The 17,500-nt window shown below is 35.6% G+C and overlaps 3 protein-coding genes across 3 annotated transcripts; 2 read left to right on the top strand and 1 right to left on the bottom strand.

Annotated features, from left to right (window-relative positions):
• Positions 1-3,302: 3,302 nt before the first annotated feature.
• LOC127787042 (uncharacterized) lies at positions 3,303-4,537 on the top strand. The gene is made up of 2 exons (XM_052314888.1): positions 3,303-3,444; positions 3,560-4,537. Exons 1-2 carry the CDS (start codon positions 3,388-3,390, stop codon positions 4,208-4,210), a joined length of 708 nt encoding a protein of 235 aa, XP_052170848.1. The 5' UTR covers positions 3,303-3,387; the 3' UTR covers positions 4,211-4,537.
• Positions 4,538-7,861: 3,324 nt separating this feature from the next.
• On the top strand, positions 7,862-8,733 carry LOC127791030 (uncharacterized). Its single transcript, XM_052320762.1, has 2 exons — positions 7,862-7,951; positions 8,035-8,733. Exons 1-2 carry the CDS (start codon positions 7,895-7,897, stop codon positions 8,632-8,634), a joined length of 657 nt encoding a protein of 218 aa, XP_052176722.1. The 5' UTR covers positions 7,862-7,894; the 3' UTR covers positions 8,635-8,733.
• A 422-nt stretch (positions 8,734-9,155) lies between these two features.
• LOC127791022 (LRR receptor kinase SERK2) lies at positions 9,156-13,394 on the bottom strand. Its single transcript, XM_052320755.1, has 4 exons — positions 12,542-13,394; positions 11,848-12,108; positions 10,877-11,743; positions 9,156-10,074 (listed from the first exon to the last, which is right to left on the bottom strand). The coding sequence occupies exons 1-4, from the start codon at positions 12,975-12,977 to the stop codon at positions 9,593-9,595; spliced, it is 2,046 nt and encodes a 681-aa protein (XP_052176715.1). The 5' UTR covers positions 12,978-13,394; the 3' UTR covers positions 9,156-9,592.
• Positions 13,395-17,500: the final 4,106 nt, after the last annotated feature.

Raw genomic sequence — 17,500 nt, 5'->3', positions numbered from 1 at the left:
ACGCTGGAGGTCGGGGTACGCTGGGTTCCCCGAAAGCCAGTTAAGTTTTTTTTTTTTTTTTTTAATTACTTTTTTATTATAATAAAATAAAAAAATACAAATAAATAAATTCTTTTTAAAAAGATACACATATCTTATTAGTTGAATTTATTTAATAAATAAATTAGTTAATTCTTTTAAAAAGATACATCTATCTTTAAATAAATTAAATTAGTTAATTCTTTTTAAAAATAAATTAGTTGAATTTATTTAATAAATTATTTTTAAAAAGATACATATATCTTTAAATAAATTCAACTAATTTTTAAATATATATATCTTATTAAATTAGTTGATTGAATAACTAATTTTAAGTATATGTATCTTTAAATAATTTAATAAGATAAATTAACTAATTTTAAATTTTGTTGAGTATCAAAAATTTAACTCACGATAATTTAAAATTTAAAATTAGTTAAAAATTTTATAATTAGTTAATTTATAATTATTTAAAATATAGATATTTAAAAATAATTTATTTATTTATATTTTTTTAATTTTATTTTATTATAATAAATTATCTCTGTGTGTGTTTGTATATATATATATATATACATATTTGTGTGTGTTCATCGGGAGAGAGAGATGGAGTGAGATGACGGGGTGACAGAAGGGTAAAATAGGATTTTTGAAAAATGATAAAAAATTTTGGCTGAGAAAGGCTGCGAAGAGTAAAACCCTCACTGTAAATAGAATTTTCCTAAAAAATTTTAGTTGAAAAAAACTGTGAAGAGTAAAACCCTCACTGTAAATAGAATTTCCTTTCGAATTCCTACGTTGTTTCTCCAAGAAAGCCTAATTCCTGGACTGCCCACTCTTGCTCGCTCTTGATTGATATGCTTGCAATCAAAGCTGCTTGTGATTGTTATTAGTCATCTGTAAAAACCATATTAGTAGAGAAACAAATGCCAAGCTTAATATTAATCGCAAAGATAACTATTTGATGATAATTACCATGAACGACTGTAAACCTAAATCTGTTCCTTGGGGTTTTGCAATTCATTGAAATGCATCAACAATTTATTTAATTGAGCAAAGCATTTGCACATGGCATTTTATCTTTTGACTACCGAATTTGATTTAATTTAGTTTAATTTTAATGCACTAGAACTTCCAAAGGGATTTTGAAATTTTAATTCTCGAGCTACTTTAATTATGAAGACAGATTATGGACTGCTATACTAATATGTAGTGAATATAGTTTTCAAGCTGTGAATGAGTTGGCCCATGGGCCAAATCTTCATTGGATTGCTGTCACGCACTATAATGTATGAAGAACAATATTCAAATGGCAATTTTGGTATAAATTTCCCATTAGAATTCTATATAATTCCCTAGCAAGAACCATGGAGCGTGGATGGAAAATCAATGACCAAATGCATGAAGGAACCAAAGACACTTTAGGGTAACCCGCATGCATGAACAAGGCCAACTTACGTAGCTCTTCATGCATGCATGCATGTACATGTTTGTTGGTCCAATTTGCAAGTTTTTGGAATTGCTTAATTGACCCATCCAAACATGTTTCCTGCATCGAGGCATATCCAAACGCCATCCCTCAACCAAAATCTTCAGACCCACAACTTGTCCTCGACGTCATCTATAACCGCTCCCCCATCTCTATCTATATCATCATGCACGATCCATTTGCACCCAAACAAGACAAAATGGAATTTAATTTCTAGAGAAAGTTGCTAAAGTCGATCGCCGAGAAAATCATATCTATGTTGGGATGGTGAATTCTGATCGGTAACTGCAGGCACGGCAAAATAGATCTCAATAATATATAATGATACATTAATGGCCGAAAAAATCCGCCCATGCGTCACACTTTTTTCGACTTCTTTATCAGCATCAGATTTAAATAATGATACAAGAGTATTAGGTTAAAAGAACCTTTTTACAATAAGGACTACTGGTGCAAGGGTAAAATTTTAAAAATGAAACAAAGTCTGTAAACCTCACACTTTAGACTCTCTTTTTCTTTGGGGGGGGGGGGAGATGTATTATCGCCCAATAGGACCTTTTCCAAAGCTGATTACTGCCAACAATTTATGACTCAAATACTGTGTAAAGACAAATTAAATTAACAGGCACTTGTTGCAAGATTACTTCTTTGGTAGTCTAACAACTGCAACAAGAAGATTTATAGATGTGTGAAAATTCTAGCCAATTATTTGATTCTAAATTTTGATTTTTGATTTCCTATATATACCCTTTTTAACCAATTGAATAACGAATTTTTAATTTTTGTATATATAGTTTTATCAATGGCTTCCACGGCGATCTATTTGGTCTAACAAAAATGAATTCTTAGACCCATGGGTATTATTATTAGCTTACTTCTGTGCTAAGATTCTATTATTAGTCATCATTTCTTTTTTTTTGTTCTTATTATTCATCCTGATCCTTTGCCACCTACATAGGTAAATCAAATTAAGATAGGACACAAGAACTTTCCTTAATCAATCATTCAAACAGTGTACGGGACAGGACTGGATTTGTATTAGCTTCATGTTTATCTTAATCTAACCTAAATTCATAATATAAGCGATGAACAGATACAAGTTTGTTGGCTGTTGGCAGACCCAAAAAGGGGTTAATTAATATTTATGTTTATTCGCCAACAAATCCTAACTGAAATTAATAAATTGCTGCAGATTGATTTGTGGGTTTCGTCAAAGTTCAACTGTCCCACTGATTTATAACATTACAGCTAATATGTGAAGTTAATTATCCATACAAGGAAACGTGTTAAATTGTAATTCAAGCATCCAACTAATAGTAGTTAATAAAACAACTTGAGTAAGTAAATTAGAACACGGCCAAAAATTGTTGAAAGCTAGCCAGTTGACAAGTTTGAAGTTCCTTGGTTTATGCATTTCCTGTTTTAGGGTTGGGTTGCTTTAACATTGTCTTTCAATACATTATTTTTAGGATTATTGTCCTTGTGTTGTCCTTCATCTTTCGTGTCTTTAATTTTAGTAGAAAAGGTAAATCGTAGGTAGAGAGTTTGTTTCACTGCGTAAGGTAAATAATCGAACCCACGATCTATTAGTACGAATCTCAACTTATCGTAATCTAATCACTTAATCTGTCTCATACAAAATATTATCCATTTTACTCAAGTGGATGCATAGACATAACAGTATAATCTTATTTTAAAATGACTCACGACAAAAGAGAGGACTTTTTATTTGTAAGCCACAACTCTCTTCCACGACTAACTTTCGATTTGAGATTATCCCACCCAACGCTAGCCACCAATGAAAGGATAAGCCGTATTAATGCTATAAAATGGTTGAAGGGGTTTGATGAGCAAAAGGAGAGGGAAAACGAGATAGAAACATGGCAAACTGGTCAGCTGAAAATGCCATAAAGGCCTATCTCAGCACCCTGAAAATGGTGAGTTTGATTATCCCTTTAATCTTTTAGAGCCTGAAGGACCATGATAATAGATGATCATTTGCAGGGTTTTTCTCATATGGGTTTAATTTGGATGATGTATGTGTTAATGCAGGGCAACAAGACAAAACAGCCAGATGTAGACATAGCTGAATTCATCTCAGCTCTGGCCGCTGGCAACAACTCTCAGCTCATGGTGGTGGCTTCTGCCGGAGCCGCAGACTCCACCACCCTAGCCCTGGTGGCTGCCGCCCATCAGACAGGTGGCCGCGTCGTCTGCATCCTTCCCAGCCTTCAAGAACTAGGCTTATCACAAGAAGCTCTAGGACTACCCAATGCAAATCATATTGAGTTTGTCATTGGAGAAGCCAGAAATTTGTTACTGAATTACTACTCTGAAGCAGATTTTGTGGTCATTGACTGTAAGCTGAAGGATTTTGGAGATATTTTCAGAGCAATGGAGGCTGGGAGGGATTCTAATTATAATGGTGGAGTTGTTTTGGGATACAACGTGCTTTGCAATGGTTCAGTACTGCAGCAATGGAGAGAACTGAAAGGCCAGTTGTTGCCCATAGGAAAAGGGTTGTTGGTGGCCAGAATTAATGCTGCAAATTCCAGGAAAAACAATGGAGGTGGCTGTGTCTCTGCCTGTACTTCTGGGAAGAGGAAGAGCCATTGGGTTGTCAAGGTGGATAAATGCACTGGTGAAGAGCATGCTTTTAGGGTTAGACTGCCCGGAAGGTGCTTGAAGCCTAGCGAGGTTTAGGTGCACCGGTGTGACAGTACGTACGGTCTTGTCTTAAAAAGGGCTCTCGGGAAGAATGCGAAAATCTTATTTATAAGCCATATATAGTTCATCCTTGACTCGCTTTGATCAACATGGGATTCTCCCTCCCAACACTGCTAGTTCAAGTCTATTTCAAGGTTTCCATGGTGACTAGGTTTTCTTCCACTTGTCAACCAGACTTGGGAGGATTATTAGGTTATAAATCTAGAATACGGAATTGAAGGTGTAAAAATAGATCAATTATGTATGTATTTCATTCTATCACATTCAGTTCTTGAAAGCAATGGTACTAAATATTTCAAATTCGATGGATATAGTTTGAAAATAAAGTGTACTTAATATATACACCTAATTAGCCAGTGCCCTTATGATAATAATTAATATTACCTTAAAAAAATAAGAAAATATAACTAAAATGATGTATATTTTATATTGAGATGAATAAAATCATTATAGTAATTAAGTTTTAGTTTCAAAAATACTATTAATACATTATTCAGATAATGGGTAAATATTTCTTGTACATATATTTCACTCTCCATCAGAAACTCTTGTTGGGAACGATTATTTTCCGATGTTATAAGAATTTATTCTTCTTTCTTACAATGATACTTTTTTAAGATAACATTATGTGCCTATACTGTACATATTGTGCTTTTAATATATCACGTTAGACGCAATCAATTTTGACTACTTCATGTTGCACTATTTGTAGGAATTAATTAAACCTGCGGGCTGAACGCTTTATCCCTCATCACTATAAAAATATGAATTTCCTTTCAAGTTTACAACAGCAACCAAAATCTCATTATTGTCATTTGTCGGCCACCACAACTCACATAATTGACATCGTTGGAGAGGATTTAGGGCTAACCAGGCTTATGTTATGCCACCACCATGTGTACCTGAACATTGCCATTTGGATGCGCTGTGACTGTGAGTGAGAGCTCTGCACATCAACAACGGCAGTACAGCTATACGCTATGCATAGCCACCCACGCGTGCCATTTTGATTGTATAACGCTGTAATCAGTTATAACTCTTAATATTACTCTATTCTATTCATAAGGTCAGTATATCCTCTAATCTAAGCTCATGATGAGTTGTCTTAGTTGTCTAGATGATTGGCAATACGTTATTAAATTAAAAATTCTGTGTTTGAGTCTTTCAACCCCACTTGTTCCTTCCAAGCCCTTATGTGACCCCATTATAAAAATCTATTTAAAAGTATTTGGGTATGCCTTATCGTATTATGGTTGACATAACTTCAAGTCAATCCTTTCTTTCCACCAACTTAAATTAAGTTTTCTCGAGAATGCTATTTGCGGGTGATGTGCAAAAATATTATATCTTGTTAAAGTTTTCAATTTTATCAATGTAAAAACCTTGTCGTTGATCGCCATATCATTTATTAAGACTTAACTGTAAAATCTTTTGTGTGTTATTTTCCTTGATTCATATATATATATATATATATATATAATGCTTGGGATTCAATCCTAATAATGTGTGAGAAAAAGAAGCACCAAGAACACATTGGGGATGGGCATTGCCCCTTCAAGTAGGATCTTCAGATCCACTACTTGCCAAGCTTGCATCCACCCATCTTTCTGAATTTTCTATGTATTTTCTCGGAATCCAACTGCCTGGAAAAGAAAATGTCGTAATAATATTTTCATCTGTGGAAGTGGAGGAACAAGACAAATGGGAGCTCTTATAATGGAAGAGGGACACAGAGACAGGACATTAACATGTGATGTCGCTTTCTTAATGATGTGTTTTGTGAGGGAAACATCTTGATCCGATCTAGATCTTTGGAATGGTTTTTCTAGGCAAAACCAGTCCCCCTTCTGCTTCTGATTAGCCCGCACTCTTTTAAATTTTATTTATTTTCTTTCTTCGGAATCTTTTAGACTTATATTTTTCTTTCTTTAAATATTTGATTTGGTGACTTATTTTCTGCTTTCTGTTTCTCCTTAATACCCAACAACCACACTGCAGATTGCAGAATGAACAATTTGGAGTGGTGGTTTGAAACTTTTTTCCTTAAATTTCACGTTCATAAGGAGATTACAGGAAGAGGTTTTGCAGAAAATTCTTTTGAGCTTCTGTTCTGAATGACTAATTTGAGATTTTATTAGTTCCGCTACAAGTAGTGACCACCAATGAATGTTGAACGGAAACGTCTTCATAGTACTATTTTGATATTTTTGAAATGTTAAAAAATGTCTAAAAATATTTTTAAATTATTTTATAATATTAAAAAAATATTAGAAATATATTTTCATCCACAAAGAGGTTAAAGATGGCACATGATGAACAAGTTAGAGATGAAAAAAATTCCATCTCTACGTGTTTAACTTAAAATTTTTAATTTTTTCTATAATTTGTTTAAATATATTATAAAATTTATATTTATTTTTAAATTAAATAATTATTTTTTATATTAAATTATATTTTAAAAAATCTCTATATATTTTTTATTTACGTGTTTTTCAACATTTTCATTTTTTAATTTTTTTAAAACTATCATTTATCCATTTTTATTTTGTGTGGTATCTATTTTTCATTTTCACTTCCATGTAACCTATGTGACTGTAAAGATTTAAGCTAAGTTGAAGATTTTTTCAAGAAACTCTAACTCATTTATATTAGACAAATGTTTTTCACAAGTTTTAAATTAAAGCTCAAACTCATTTATGCAAAAACATATAAGAATAGTATATTTTAATATATATATATTTAAATTTTAAATAATAATATAAATAATGTAACAAAGAATCTTCAATTGTGAAAAACAAATTTTTCAAAATGAGTCCCAAATGGACTTATAATCGAGCACTTAAACAAGTTTTTTTCATGAGTTCAAATGAGCCCAACACCCTCAAATTCAAATTTAACTTAGATTAGCTCAAATTAAGTTGAGTTTTGAGTAACTCACAGGCAACTAGCTCAAATTAAGATGAGTTTTGAGTACTTCACAAGCATCTATGTTCACTTGCAGCTCCATTTGCCCTTAAACCCAATTTAAGCACGACAAGCAACCTCCTTAGTTCCATACAAGACACAATATTTAAACTCGAGACCCCTCCTCCTTATGTTAAGTCCGGACTCCCACTAAGGTGCAACATTGGGTGCAACAGCTAACTGTTCTCGTTACAAAAACTTGCTTCCCCCATCTATTTGGCCTGCAAAACAAAGACAAATGAAGATCCATGGAGAACAAAGCCTTTGCTTTGTTTAACTAAATGCATTTAAAAAACAGCCCGTACAGACATCCAGACCACCTAGGATTAGCACATAGTTTTGCTGTTTTCATATTATATTGCACAATTGAGGCATTGAAAATGGCTAGTTTGCTGGATGGTGCCAAGGACTAACATGGGACTTCAATGATGTGTCCTTAAGAAATCCAAAACAAGCTTAATTAATTCCTGCAGAATTCTTCAACTTGTTTCAACTGTCCCTCTGACATTCAACATGACAGCTAATTAGAATAGGAATCTCACATTAATCAATTCTCTTAACAATCCCTTAGCTGGTTTCCGCGAAGATAACTTCAAAGTCATTGCTTATTCACAGTATATAAAGAGAAGGATCTCATTTTCTTGGCCACAAGTTGAACCAGAAAATCAAAGGGAAAACTTAAGTTTAGAGAGAAAGATGGCTTGTTGGTCAGCTGAAAATGCCACCAGAGCCTACCTGAAAACCATGAAAATGGTGAGTATAGTCCCCCACCTTTCTAGAATGAAGATTAGAAATCTTCTTTCCATCTGTCTTACCTTCATTTGTTTCTGATGCAGGGAAAGAGAGCAAAAGAGCCAGACGTAGCCGAGTTTATATCAGCACTAGCTGCTGGCAACAATGCCCAACTGATGGTTGTTGCCAGTGCTAACGCTGCTAGCTCCACCTCCCTGGCAATGGTGGCTGCCGCCCATCAAACTGGCGGGCGGGTTGTTTCCATTGTTCACGGAGTAGAAGAACTACAGTTGTCCAAAAGGGCACTAGGCGCTGAAGCAAAAAATGTTGATTTTGTCGTTGGGGAAGCTCCATCTCTGCTGGTGAATGACTACAGGGAGGCTGATTTTGTGGTTATTGATTGTGAGCTGAAGAACCATGAGAGCATTTTCAAGGCTGTTCAAGCTGGTGGGAGACCTAATGGCACCACTGTTTTAGGCTACAATGCGTTTTCCAAGGACTCGTGGTCTTGGGGTGGGTCAGAAACTCAGTTGTTGCCCATAGGAGAAGGATTGTTATTGACCAGAGTGGCTGCAAAAGCTAAGGTGGCCAATAATGGGGGCTCAAGGAAGACGAGTCACTGGGTTATTAAAGTAGATCTATGCACCGGCGAAGAGCATGTTTTCAGGGTCAGATCTCCACACAGAAGAGTCATTAAAGCTTAAACTCCAATAGTTTTTTTATCTAAAAATGTAAATAGCTAGTCATATATAAATGCAGTCACTATATTGCTCCTTCATCTAAACATCTCGTCTAGCTAAATTTTTGCTTTCATCAGCAAGCCCTGACAAATTCAGAACAAATTGTATAACTTGATACCATCACATACAGCATCACAGGAAAAGAAGAAGAAACTACTGTTCACAAGCAGCAATCCCAGATCCATTAACACCAAGCAGTGAGAAATTCCAAATCGATTAAGAAAGGAGTAAACAATGGAAAAGGAGATAAAAGTAGAGATACCTTTCACGGGCCCTAGAAAAGTTAAAAGTAAATGTGCATTTCCACCAGGGAAGCTATTGATATCACAGGAAGATAAAAGATCAGGGTAATTATTGTGTTTAAAATCACAATTACAGCACTAGAGGCCAATAGACCACATTAGGAACAAACCTAAAATCCAGTCAACAATCTCCATGCAAAGAAATGAGTTGAAGAAATATGCATTTAACAACAATGTTTCAGATTTAGCAAAAACAACAAGACTATGTTTTAGAGTGGAAATTTGAGACTTTCGGAACAAATAAATTGTTCTTAGGCATTTGTTGAGAAACATAGTTACACAAGGCAATAGACACGTTCCAATTAAGAATCAAAAAGATCTACTATGCTCTATGAAGGCAATACTTCTGAAGCCACTGGTTTTGTTTGAGGAAGCAGAACCAGATACTACATAACAAATAATTAACAAAATTGATTACATCTTCACAAAGACCATGCCTAAGATACAATAAAATATGCCCAGTGGCATTCTCAAGAAAGCATAGTCCTAAGTGCAAAGGACGCGGAAAATACAGCAATATCTCCTGCAAGTGTCAAGCAGTTAGTAGAAAATCCATCCTCCAGCCTATACTGACCCTTCTGAAAATTCTCAGGCAATTGCTGAAGAATTGAGAAACAGAATCAGACTGTGTTAGTGCAGTTACCCAAGTCTTGAATTATTGCTTCCATGGATGGCCTCTTCTCAGGACATTCATGGGTGCACATTAAAGCAATCTTTGCAAGCTTTAAAGCTTCGTATTCTGGGAAGTTTCCACGTAGATTTTTATCAATAAAATCAGAGAATCTGCATGACTCAGCAGCAGAACGGATTGAACTTGGAAGCTTTCTCTTCCCTGACAAGATCTGAAAGACAAGCACCCCAAAAGCATAAATGTCACTTTTCTCAGTGAAGCGTCCTGTAGTGGTGTATTCAGGAGCAAGATAACCCATGGCAGCACTAGCTTTAAGCACAGAGAAGACTGTGTCGTTAGTCAGAAGTTTGTGAAGGCCAGAATCAGAGAGCAAAGGTTTAAAGCGCTGGTCAATGAGAACTTTCTCTGCCGATATGTTTTGGTGAACTAGAGCAGGTTTGTTGATGTTGCACCCATGTAAATGCTCTATCCCTGCTTAAGATGGACAAAAGCTCATAAAAATTAAGTTTTATGAGGACTGACCATCCAAATCATCTAAAAGTAATTCGTAAATTTTATTGGCAGTTAATCTAATTTGCAAGGAAGGATAAATTTGAAGAAAACAAATTTTAGACAATCCCAATCCTTTTCCAGTGTCCAATTTATTAGCCAAGAGCAACTGGGGAAGGATTAAATATCAACTACTCCTGGATTTATATAAGATGAAACACAACAATGTTTCCCTGTTTCAGATAATTAAAGTTACTGAGTAGTTCAACTAAAATGAAGCAACAAAATTATTTCGCAGCAACAACATATGAAGCCTTAATCTCATTATTGGGGTCAACAAAATGAATTTTAGCTTGCCAATCATTTCTATCTATAGTCTTATCTTTTGTAATGTCCTTATAACTCATATTATACCTAAGAATCTCCTACCTAGTTTTTCTTGATCTTCCTATACCTCTTTTGCTAAGGATTTGTTCCATTCCGTCCACTCTCCTTGCATGAGCATATATTGGTCCTTTTTTCACATGATCAAACCATCTTAATCATTTATCACATGTCTTATCTTCAATAGAAGCCACTTTTGTCATGAATAACTTCAAAATGATTTTCATGCTACACTATCCTCATACTTATTTTGGTGAAAGGAATTCCCCAAATTCATTAATTAATGGTCTAGTCATTTTCCTTATGGTCACAATTATTCGACCACACACTAAATGGCAAACATGAATATAAGGGACCAGATATAGAGCATTCAGTAAGTAAAAAACAAAACAGGATTAACCTTTTGCGATGCCACTGATGATGGAAACTCTGGTAGGCCACTCAAGGACACGATTGTCCCCTTCCTTTAGGTCGAGATAGCACAGCAGGTGTCCATTTGGAACAAAATCATAAATGAGAAAACACTCACCTCGGCCTCTCGAGCAGCAAAACCCCCTCAACCTAACTAAATTTTCATGTTTCAATGAGGTCAGAATGTTCAGTCCCCTTAAGAACTCGGCTTCTTCAGACTTGCAGCTAGTTTTGGTGATGCTCTTAATAGCAACAAAGGATCCATCCCTCAAAATCCCTCTGTATGTTGCTGAAAAGTTGCTCCTACCCAGCAAATTTTTTCGAGCAAAGTACTGAGTAGCTGACTCTACCTCCTCCAAATTAAACCTAAAGCTTTGTAAAACCTCTTGGGTGAACACCCCCAAACTACGACCATCGGCCAAGGGGTCCCAACCACTGGAGTACTCAAGGCTAACAAGTGGGGAGCCATTCTTCCTGTAAACCTCCACAGCCTGGCCAGTACTTGAACGGTTATCAGATGCATCATATGCACTCCCAAGCTTTTGTTTCCGACGACGATATTGTGAGATCGTCAGAAACCCTATAGCAGATAGTACAAAAATAACCACAATTACCCCGACACCAACTGAAGCCTGTGACGCTTTAGAGGAGTGTGCACAACGAATTTGGCTGCAATTCAGCTTCAAATTAGCTGTCTCTGGGATGTTTTCTGTGCCAGTTGTGGCACCTTCGTAGGGTTCAGGCCTGTTTGGATTTGTATGATCCAAAAAACTGCAAGCTCTCAAACCCAAGAATCCAACTCCACATAATCCTGGATTGTTTGCGTATTGAAATCCATCAACTAATCTATTCAAAGCTGCATCAAAACATCAAGACAAAATCAAAACTTGGTGACTATTACAGATGCTTAACTGGTTACAAACAAAAACATGGATGAATTATTTGATGAAGCATTTCTACCAGGAGGTACATTGCCGGAAAGGGTATTATTCCGAACATCAAGAACTTCAAGCGAAGGAACATCAACTAATCTTGTGGGGATTGAACCAAAGAGGCGATTGAAACTCAAGTCTAGCCTCATTAACCTTCCCAAGTCACCCAAACTTGCAGGGATTGCACCCGTCAATTGATTAGATTGCAAGGCAAGAACAGTAAGCTTCTTCAAAGACCCCAGCTGATTGGGTATGCTTCCAGTGAATTGGTTATAACAGAGCTGCAGAACTACGCGGCAAATGCAACAAACAAGTATAGTTTAAAATCAAAAAATGAGGGGGAAAAAATCTTAAAAATCAGACTGCCAAAAGCTGTCAGTGTATTACAAGTAAAACCCGCACCAAAAGAAAAAAAAAAAAAAAAAAAAAAAAAAAGAGAAAAGAAAAACCAGAAGACACTCCGGCGAGCCATAATCAAGCCTACGACTGGAGTTGTAGCCCAGTGATAGATGATAGCGCCAGTAAGCCTGAGTTCTCCAGTTAAGTATAGTTAGTTTCAGTTACTTAAGTCGAGAGTGTTATAATCTTCCTTACTAAAAAGGATTCATATTCGCCCAGGAAAAAGTACAAAATAGACTCATATTCAAGGCTGAGGAGCTCAAAGAAAAGACACTGGCTTTTTAACTTGAGCTGAAAAAAGTAGGTAAATAGATAGAACCAACCTTGTAAACTAGTCAAATTTCCAAGTTGAGGTGGTATATTCCCAGAAAGATTGTTGACATTGAGGTAAAGATCGCTGAGTTCAGTCAGATTTGAAATTTCCGTTGGTATTTCTCCATGCAAAGAGTTGTAATGAAGGTATAGACCAGTCAGGTGCTTGAGCCCCGCAATCGCCGGCGAGACTTTGCCGGTGAGGCCCTTGCCCTGCAACGAGATGTTGGCCACCTGACCCTTCTCGTTACACCCTACTCCCTCGAATGAACCGTCGCACGGGTGGCCGGCGACGGTCCATGAGGCGAGAAAGGTGTTTTCCGGGTCGAGACTTGCCTTCACGTCCATAAGCGCTCCGAGCTCGGCATTTCCACGACCACGAGCAGGTGGAGGGCAACTGAGAACCAAGAGCAGGAGGAGAGAGCAGAAAAACGGTGAGATTCCCATTTCTGGCTTTGCTCAATATGGTGAAAGAGAAACTCTTTAGCACTCTGCAACTCTGTGTCTCTTCTTCTTCTTCTGCCCTCTTCTTGTCTTTGCCTTCGTTTGGACTTGCAGAACAGAGTCCGAGGGTTCGAATCTCGGCGATTAAGATGTCCAGAAAAGGGAAACTGACCCTTCACTCTCTCTCACTTGGAGAACGAGAACATGGTGGGGAAGAGACAAAGTTGCAGAGATGTCCACAACGCAGAGACGTACTATATCATGTCAACGCCCCTGATTTCCCCACGTAAGCAGCCCAGACCGACCAGATGACGTGGCGCGATCAGACGCGTCTAAGATGCTTAAGCTGAAAGCTTACAATGGCCGTCCGATGCATTAGACTTTTCTCTTCTTTCTCAGGTGAAGAAGAATACACGAAGACTGATTTGACCGAGGCCGTTGCTCGCTCACATTCCTTAAATAGACGCATATTTGAATAAAAAGAGAGCCCGGTACTGTACAAGTGATTGCATTTTGATAACTATGTTCCCGGCGAAATCGAGTAAAAATGAGAACTGGGTCCCGCTCAGATTTCTTATCAACAATGATGATGGACACATCGGACGGTCTCGAATTCTTTGGCATGGGAAACGGGGATCATGATTCATGATCATCCTTCCATGATCATGCCGTGCTCAGTGAAGTTGATGATGGTTAAGGAAATCGAGCGCTCCACATGAATTGGATTGTGCCAAATTCTATGCCGTTCACAGCTGGTTGATTTCGGGAACAGAAGTGTCAGTGGAGTAAGTCAGGTACAGTGGTCCCACTCACATGAGATTGCAGCCATCATAAATAAAAAAAATTATTTTTTTTTCAAAAAATAAAAGAAAAATCCTTTGTTCGGAAAACACTCGTACCTACCCGGGTTTACAGTATCAAGGTGGGCCCTGGCCTGCCCCGGGTTCGGGTTGTCAGAAACCCGACCCTACGGCCATCATCCCACGGTTTACCTTTTAAATTTACAAATCACAAGATTCTATACGTGCAATCCTTGAAATTTTATTACTAGTTTATGGTCAGTATAAGAAGGGCTGTTCCCCCATTTTAGTACTTCAAAACCTTGGTGCTTTTTAGGCATCCACATTTAGGATTTATGTCATAGACTGCGGTGCCCTGAACCCAATTCAAATACGACATCATATGGACAATCATGTGCGTACAAATCCTTCCTAGATTAGGGTCAGTAGCCGAGGTGGTAATTTAGTAATGCACATCTCATGGCGTGCTATTTATTTGATAGACTCTTAATAGGGTATAGGATTAAAAACAAAATGTGATTAAATAATATTGTTAAAATTCGTTGTGTGACTGAAGTAGTAGAAATTATGAAACGTCGCGTTATGGGTTGGATGTTTTAAGATGTGTGGCTATGACTATAATGTTTACAATTATAATAAAAAGTTATTATATACATATGTGTATATGTTTTTAGAGAAATTTGTTAATATTCAAGTTAAATGTTGTGCTCTTAAAAGGCATAGCAATATCATCAGCGATGAGCATTTGGTTAGTGAATCAAATCAACCGAATTATTTTATAGACTAAATAGATCGAAAAATAATTTGGTTTAATTGATTAACTGAATAAATTAAAATTACAATAATTACAAATTCACCTTTGAAGTCAGACATGGATAAAGAAAATGAATTGTAGGTGAGAACTTTTCATTCTAAGTTTGTTGACATTGAGTTGTAAATGTATGGTTTAAAGGCAATAAATCACAAACTACAAGGATAAATAACAGAAGAAGATGAAGAAAATGACGACGTGTGAGTTGCGAAAAAAGGTGTGGATTGGTGGCAACGAGTGGCAAACTAGAGGAATGAAAAAAGCAATGGTTGGTGAATTGTGGGTTGATGATGACGAGTCATAGGCTAGTGGGATGAAAAATATAAAGAAAATGAACAACGAAAGAAGATGGTGTGACGGTAGACGATGTGTCAAAAATTTCAATTCAAATTCCAGATAACAAAGGTAGCGAGGGACGAGGCGGGTCGTGCTTCTTTTTAATCAAAATTAAAAATGACAACATTTTATTCATGGTGCTTATCTTTTGTTAAGCTAATTCGTTCAAAACGAAATCATTTTTAAAAATTTCGATCGATTTAATTATTTCGATTTCTTTTACAAGAAAATAGAATCGAATCAAATTACTCAAAAAACCTATCTAAACCAAACCAGCAATTTTGTTCGATTCATTTTGATTAATTCGATTTAACCGAACTTTTATTCATCCTTAAATATCATGACTAGATTATTTATAAGAATTCTACTATTCACATAATAAATATAGAATAATTATTATAATTAAATATAAATTTTTTAGATCGTGACTATTATATTATTTTTATATTTAAAAAATTAAAGGACAGTTCAGTTAATGGTGACAAAGGCGTGGAGACAAACTATTAACATGTGACAATCTATACAAGACAAATTATTTCCTCCCCACCACGATACTGCTATATGGTCTATGTATTTACTGTCATTTTATTACAAGTAATGGGCCTAAAGTAGGTTCTATCATTAATTTAATACATATAAGTTGTTAGCATATGCACAAACCCTACCCTTATTAATTGAAAACAGTTGTATAAATTTTAAATTATTTATGTTATATTCGACATTATATTTAAGAGTTTGTTACTATTTTTTAGGTTAAATTTATATTTTTACTCTTATATTTTTACATTTTTTTGTGTAATTACTTAAATTTTTCATTATTTTGAATACATCTTTATATCTATATTTTCGAACCAATTTAACTATTATACTTTGATTTTATTTTCGTGTGGCAATCATAACTTTTTATTTTTTCGATTACATATATATATGTATTTTTAAATCAAATTAACCCATATACTTTACTTGCAATTAGGATTTAGAATGGGATTAACTGTTCTTGCATTTTTGTTATTTCGAGTCAATTTAACCTAGTACAAAAGTTAAATTGACAAAAAAAATAAAGTTATATAGGTGTAATCGAAATAATAAAAAGTTCATATTATCACATGAAAAAAAAAGTAAAAATATAAAAGTCAAATTAATTAAAAAATATAAGTACATGTGTATAATTAAAATAATTAAAATTTTAAGTGATTACATAAAAAAAAAAACGTAAAAGTACAATGGGAGAAATATGAGTTTGATTTTTTTTATCCATTTATCTTGTATTTGTGTACATAATTCAAACATTATTAAAATACTATTCACACACACACACACACATATGTTCTCTGGGAGCCTTTTTTCAGTCTCTTTGAGAGAGAACAAGGCATCTACTGCTTTTCTGAAATTCCCTCTCAACTTTAGATGTCACAGCCCAAACATGATTAGAAAACACAGACCCTGGCTGTGCCCAAAAGTTATATTCTACTATAGAATAGAATAGTTCATGCACTTGCTGCACTTTTTCCTTTGGCCAAGGCAAAGTGAATGGGCAAACTTGTTGACAACTAAGGGGTCCTTGTCTTACACCCTCACATAACCATATTTTTAAAATCATAACTATTTGTTCCTTAATGTTCAAAATTACTCAAAATATTTTTTTATTTTTTTTTGGGGGGGGGGGGGGGGGGGGAGATGAAGATGATTACAGAAAGGGACTAATCCTGAGGTTCAAACAGAGCATATAAAGTGCATATTAAATATCCCAAAGGGAAGCATCCAAAGAAGTACTAATTTATACAATGATGAGCATCTTGATGCTAAGTAAATAGAAAGAACATGTGAAGCTGGGACTTCCACCTTGCCTCAGCCTTGTCATGGTGGTCCTCCTTTTACAATATTATTTTAGCCTCACATAGCTTCTTCCCCCGCTCAGGACCTAAACTTAATCTAGCCCATGTCCTAAGAATTGGAAAATTTGGATATAATTAGTATAAATCTTAGGATCAAGACCGAATCTGAATTTAATTTTGTCGGACTGATTCAGTTTGATTTTGTGAATTGATCTGTTTTGAGTCACAAAAGTATGGCGATTGGAAGCCTTCTGATTTCACGAAAGGGGCTTGCTTTGATCTCTTAGAAGCCACTTTATTAATTTGATGCTCAGTTTATCACTGGACCATTGCTTTGATCTGTTACTTTTCCCACGAAGAAAGCAGGAAAAAAGTGTGAACATATGGAAGGAAAGAACAGCATCAATACTTTATATTTTTTGAAGGAACAATACTTTCATAGAGAGTGGGCAGCAGGAACAGCTATATGGCACCACCAGGGCCATGATTTTGGCAATAATATAGCTCAATGACTGCAGTCAATTCCATACTTTTTCTCAGGGAAAGGAGCCAGCTGGGTTCCCATGAGAAAGCTAAAGCCAAATGGAAGGCTAAAGCCCAAGAAAAAGATTTTGGAAAGGGAAGTGATGGTATATATTCTCATAGAATTTTTGGATAGAAGCAAAATACAATCAAATTATAAGATAACAGTATTCTATCATAACAAATTATTTTTATGAGTGGGTAGAGTACTCGAGAATTGAT

This window comes from Diospyros lotus, chromosome 1, assembly GCF_014633365.1.
Source record: "Diospyros lotus cultivar Yz01 chromosome 1, ASM1463336v1, whole genome shotgun sequence".
In the NCBI taxonomy this organism is placed as follows: Eukaryota; Viridiplantae; Streptophyta; class Magnoliopsida; order Ericales; family Ebenaceae; genus Diospyros; species Diospyros lotus.
This window is presented reverse-complemented; position numbering and strand designations above follow the sequence as displayed.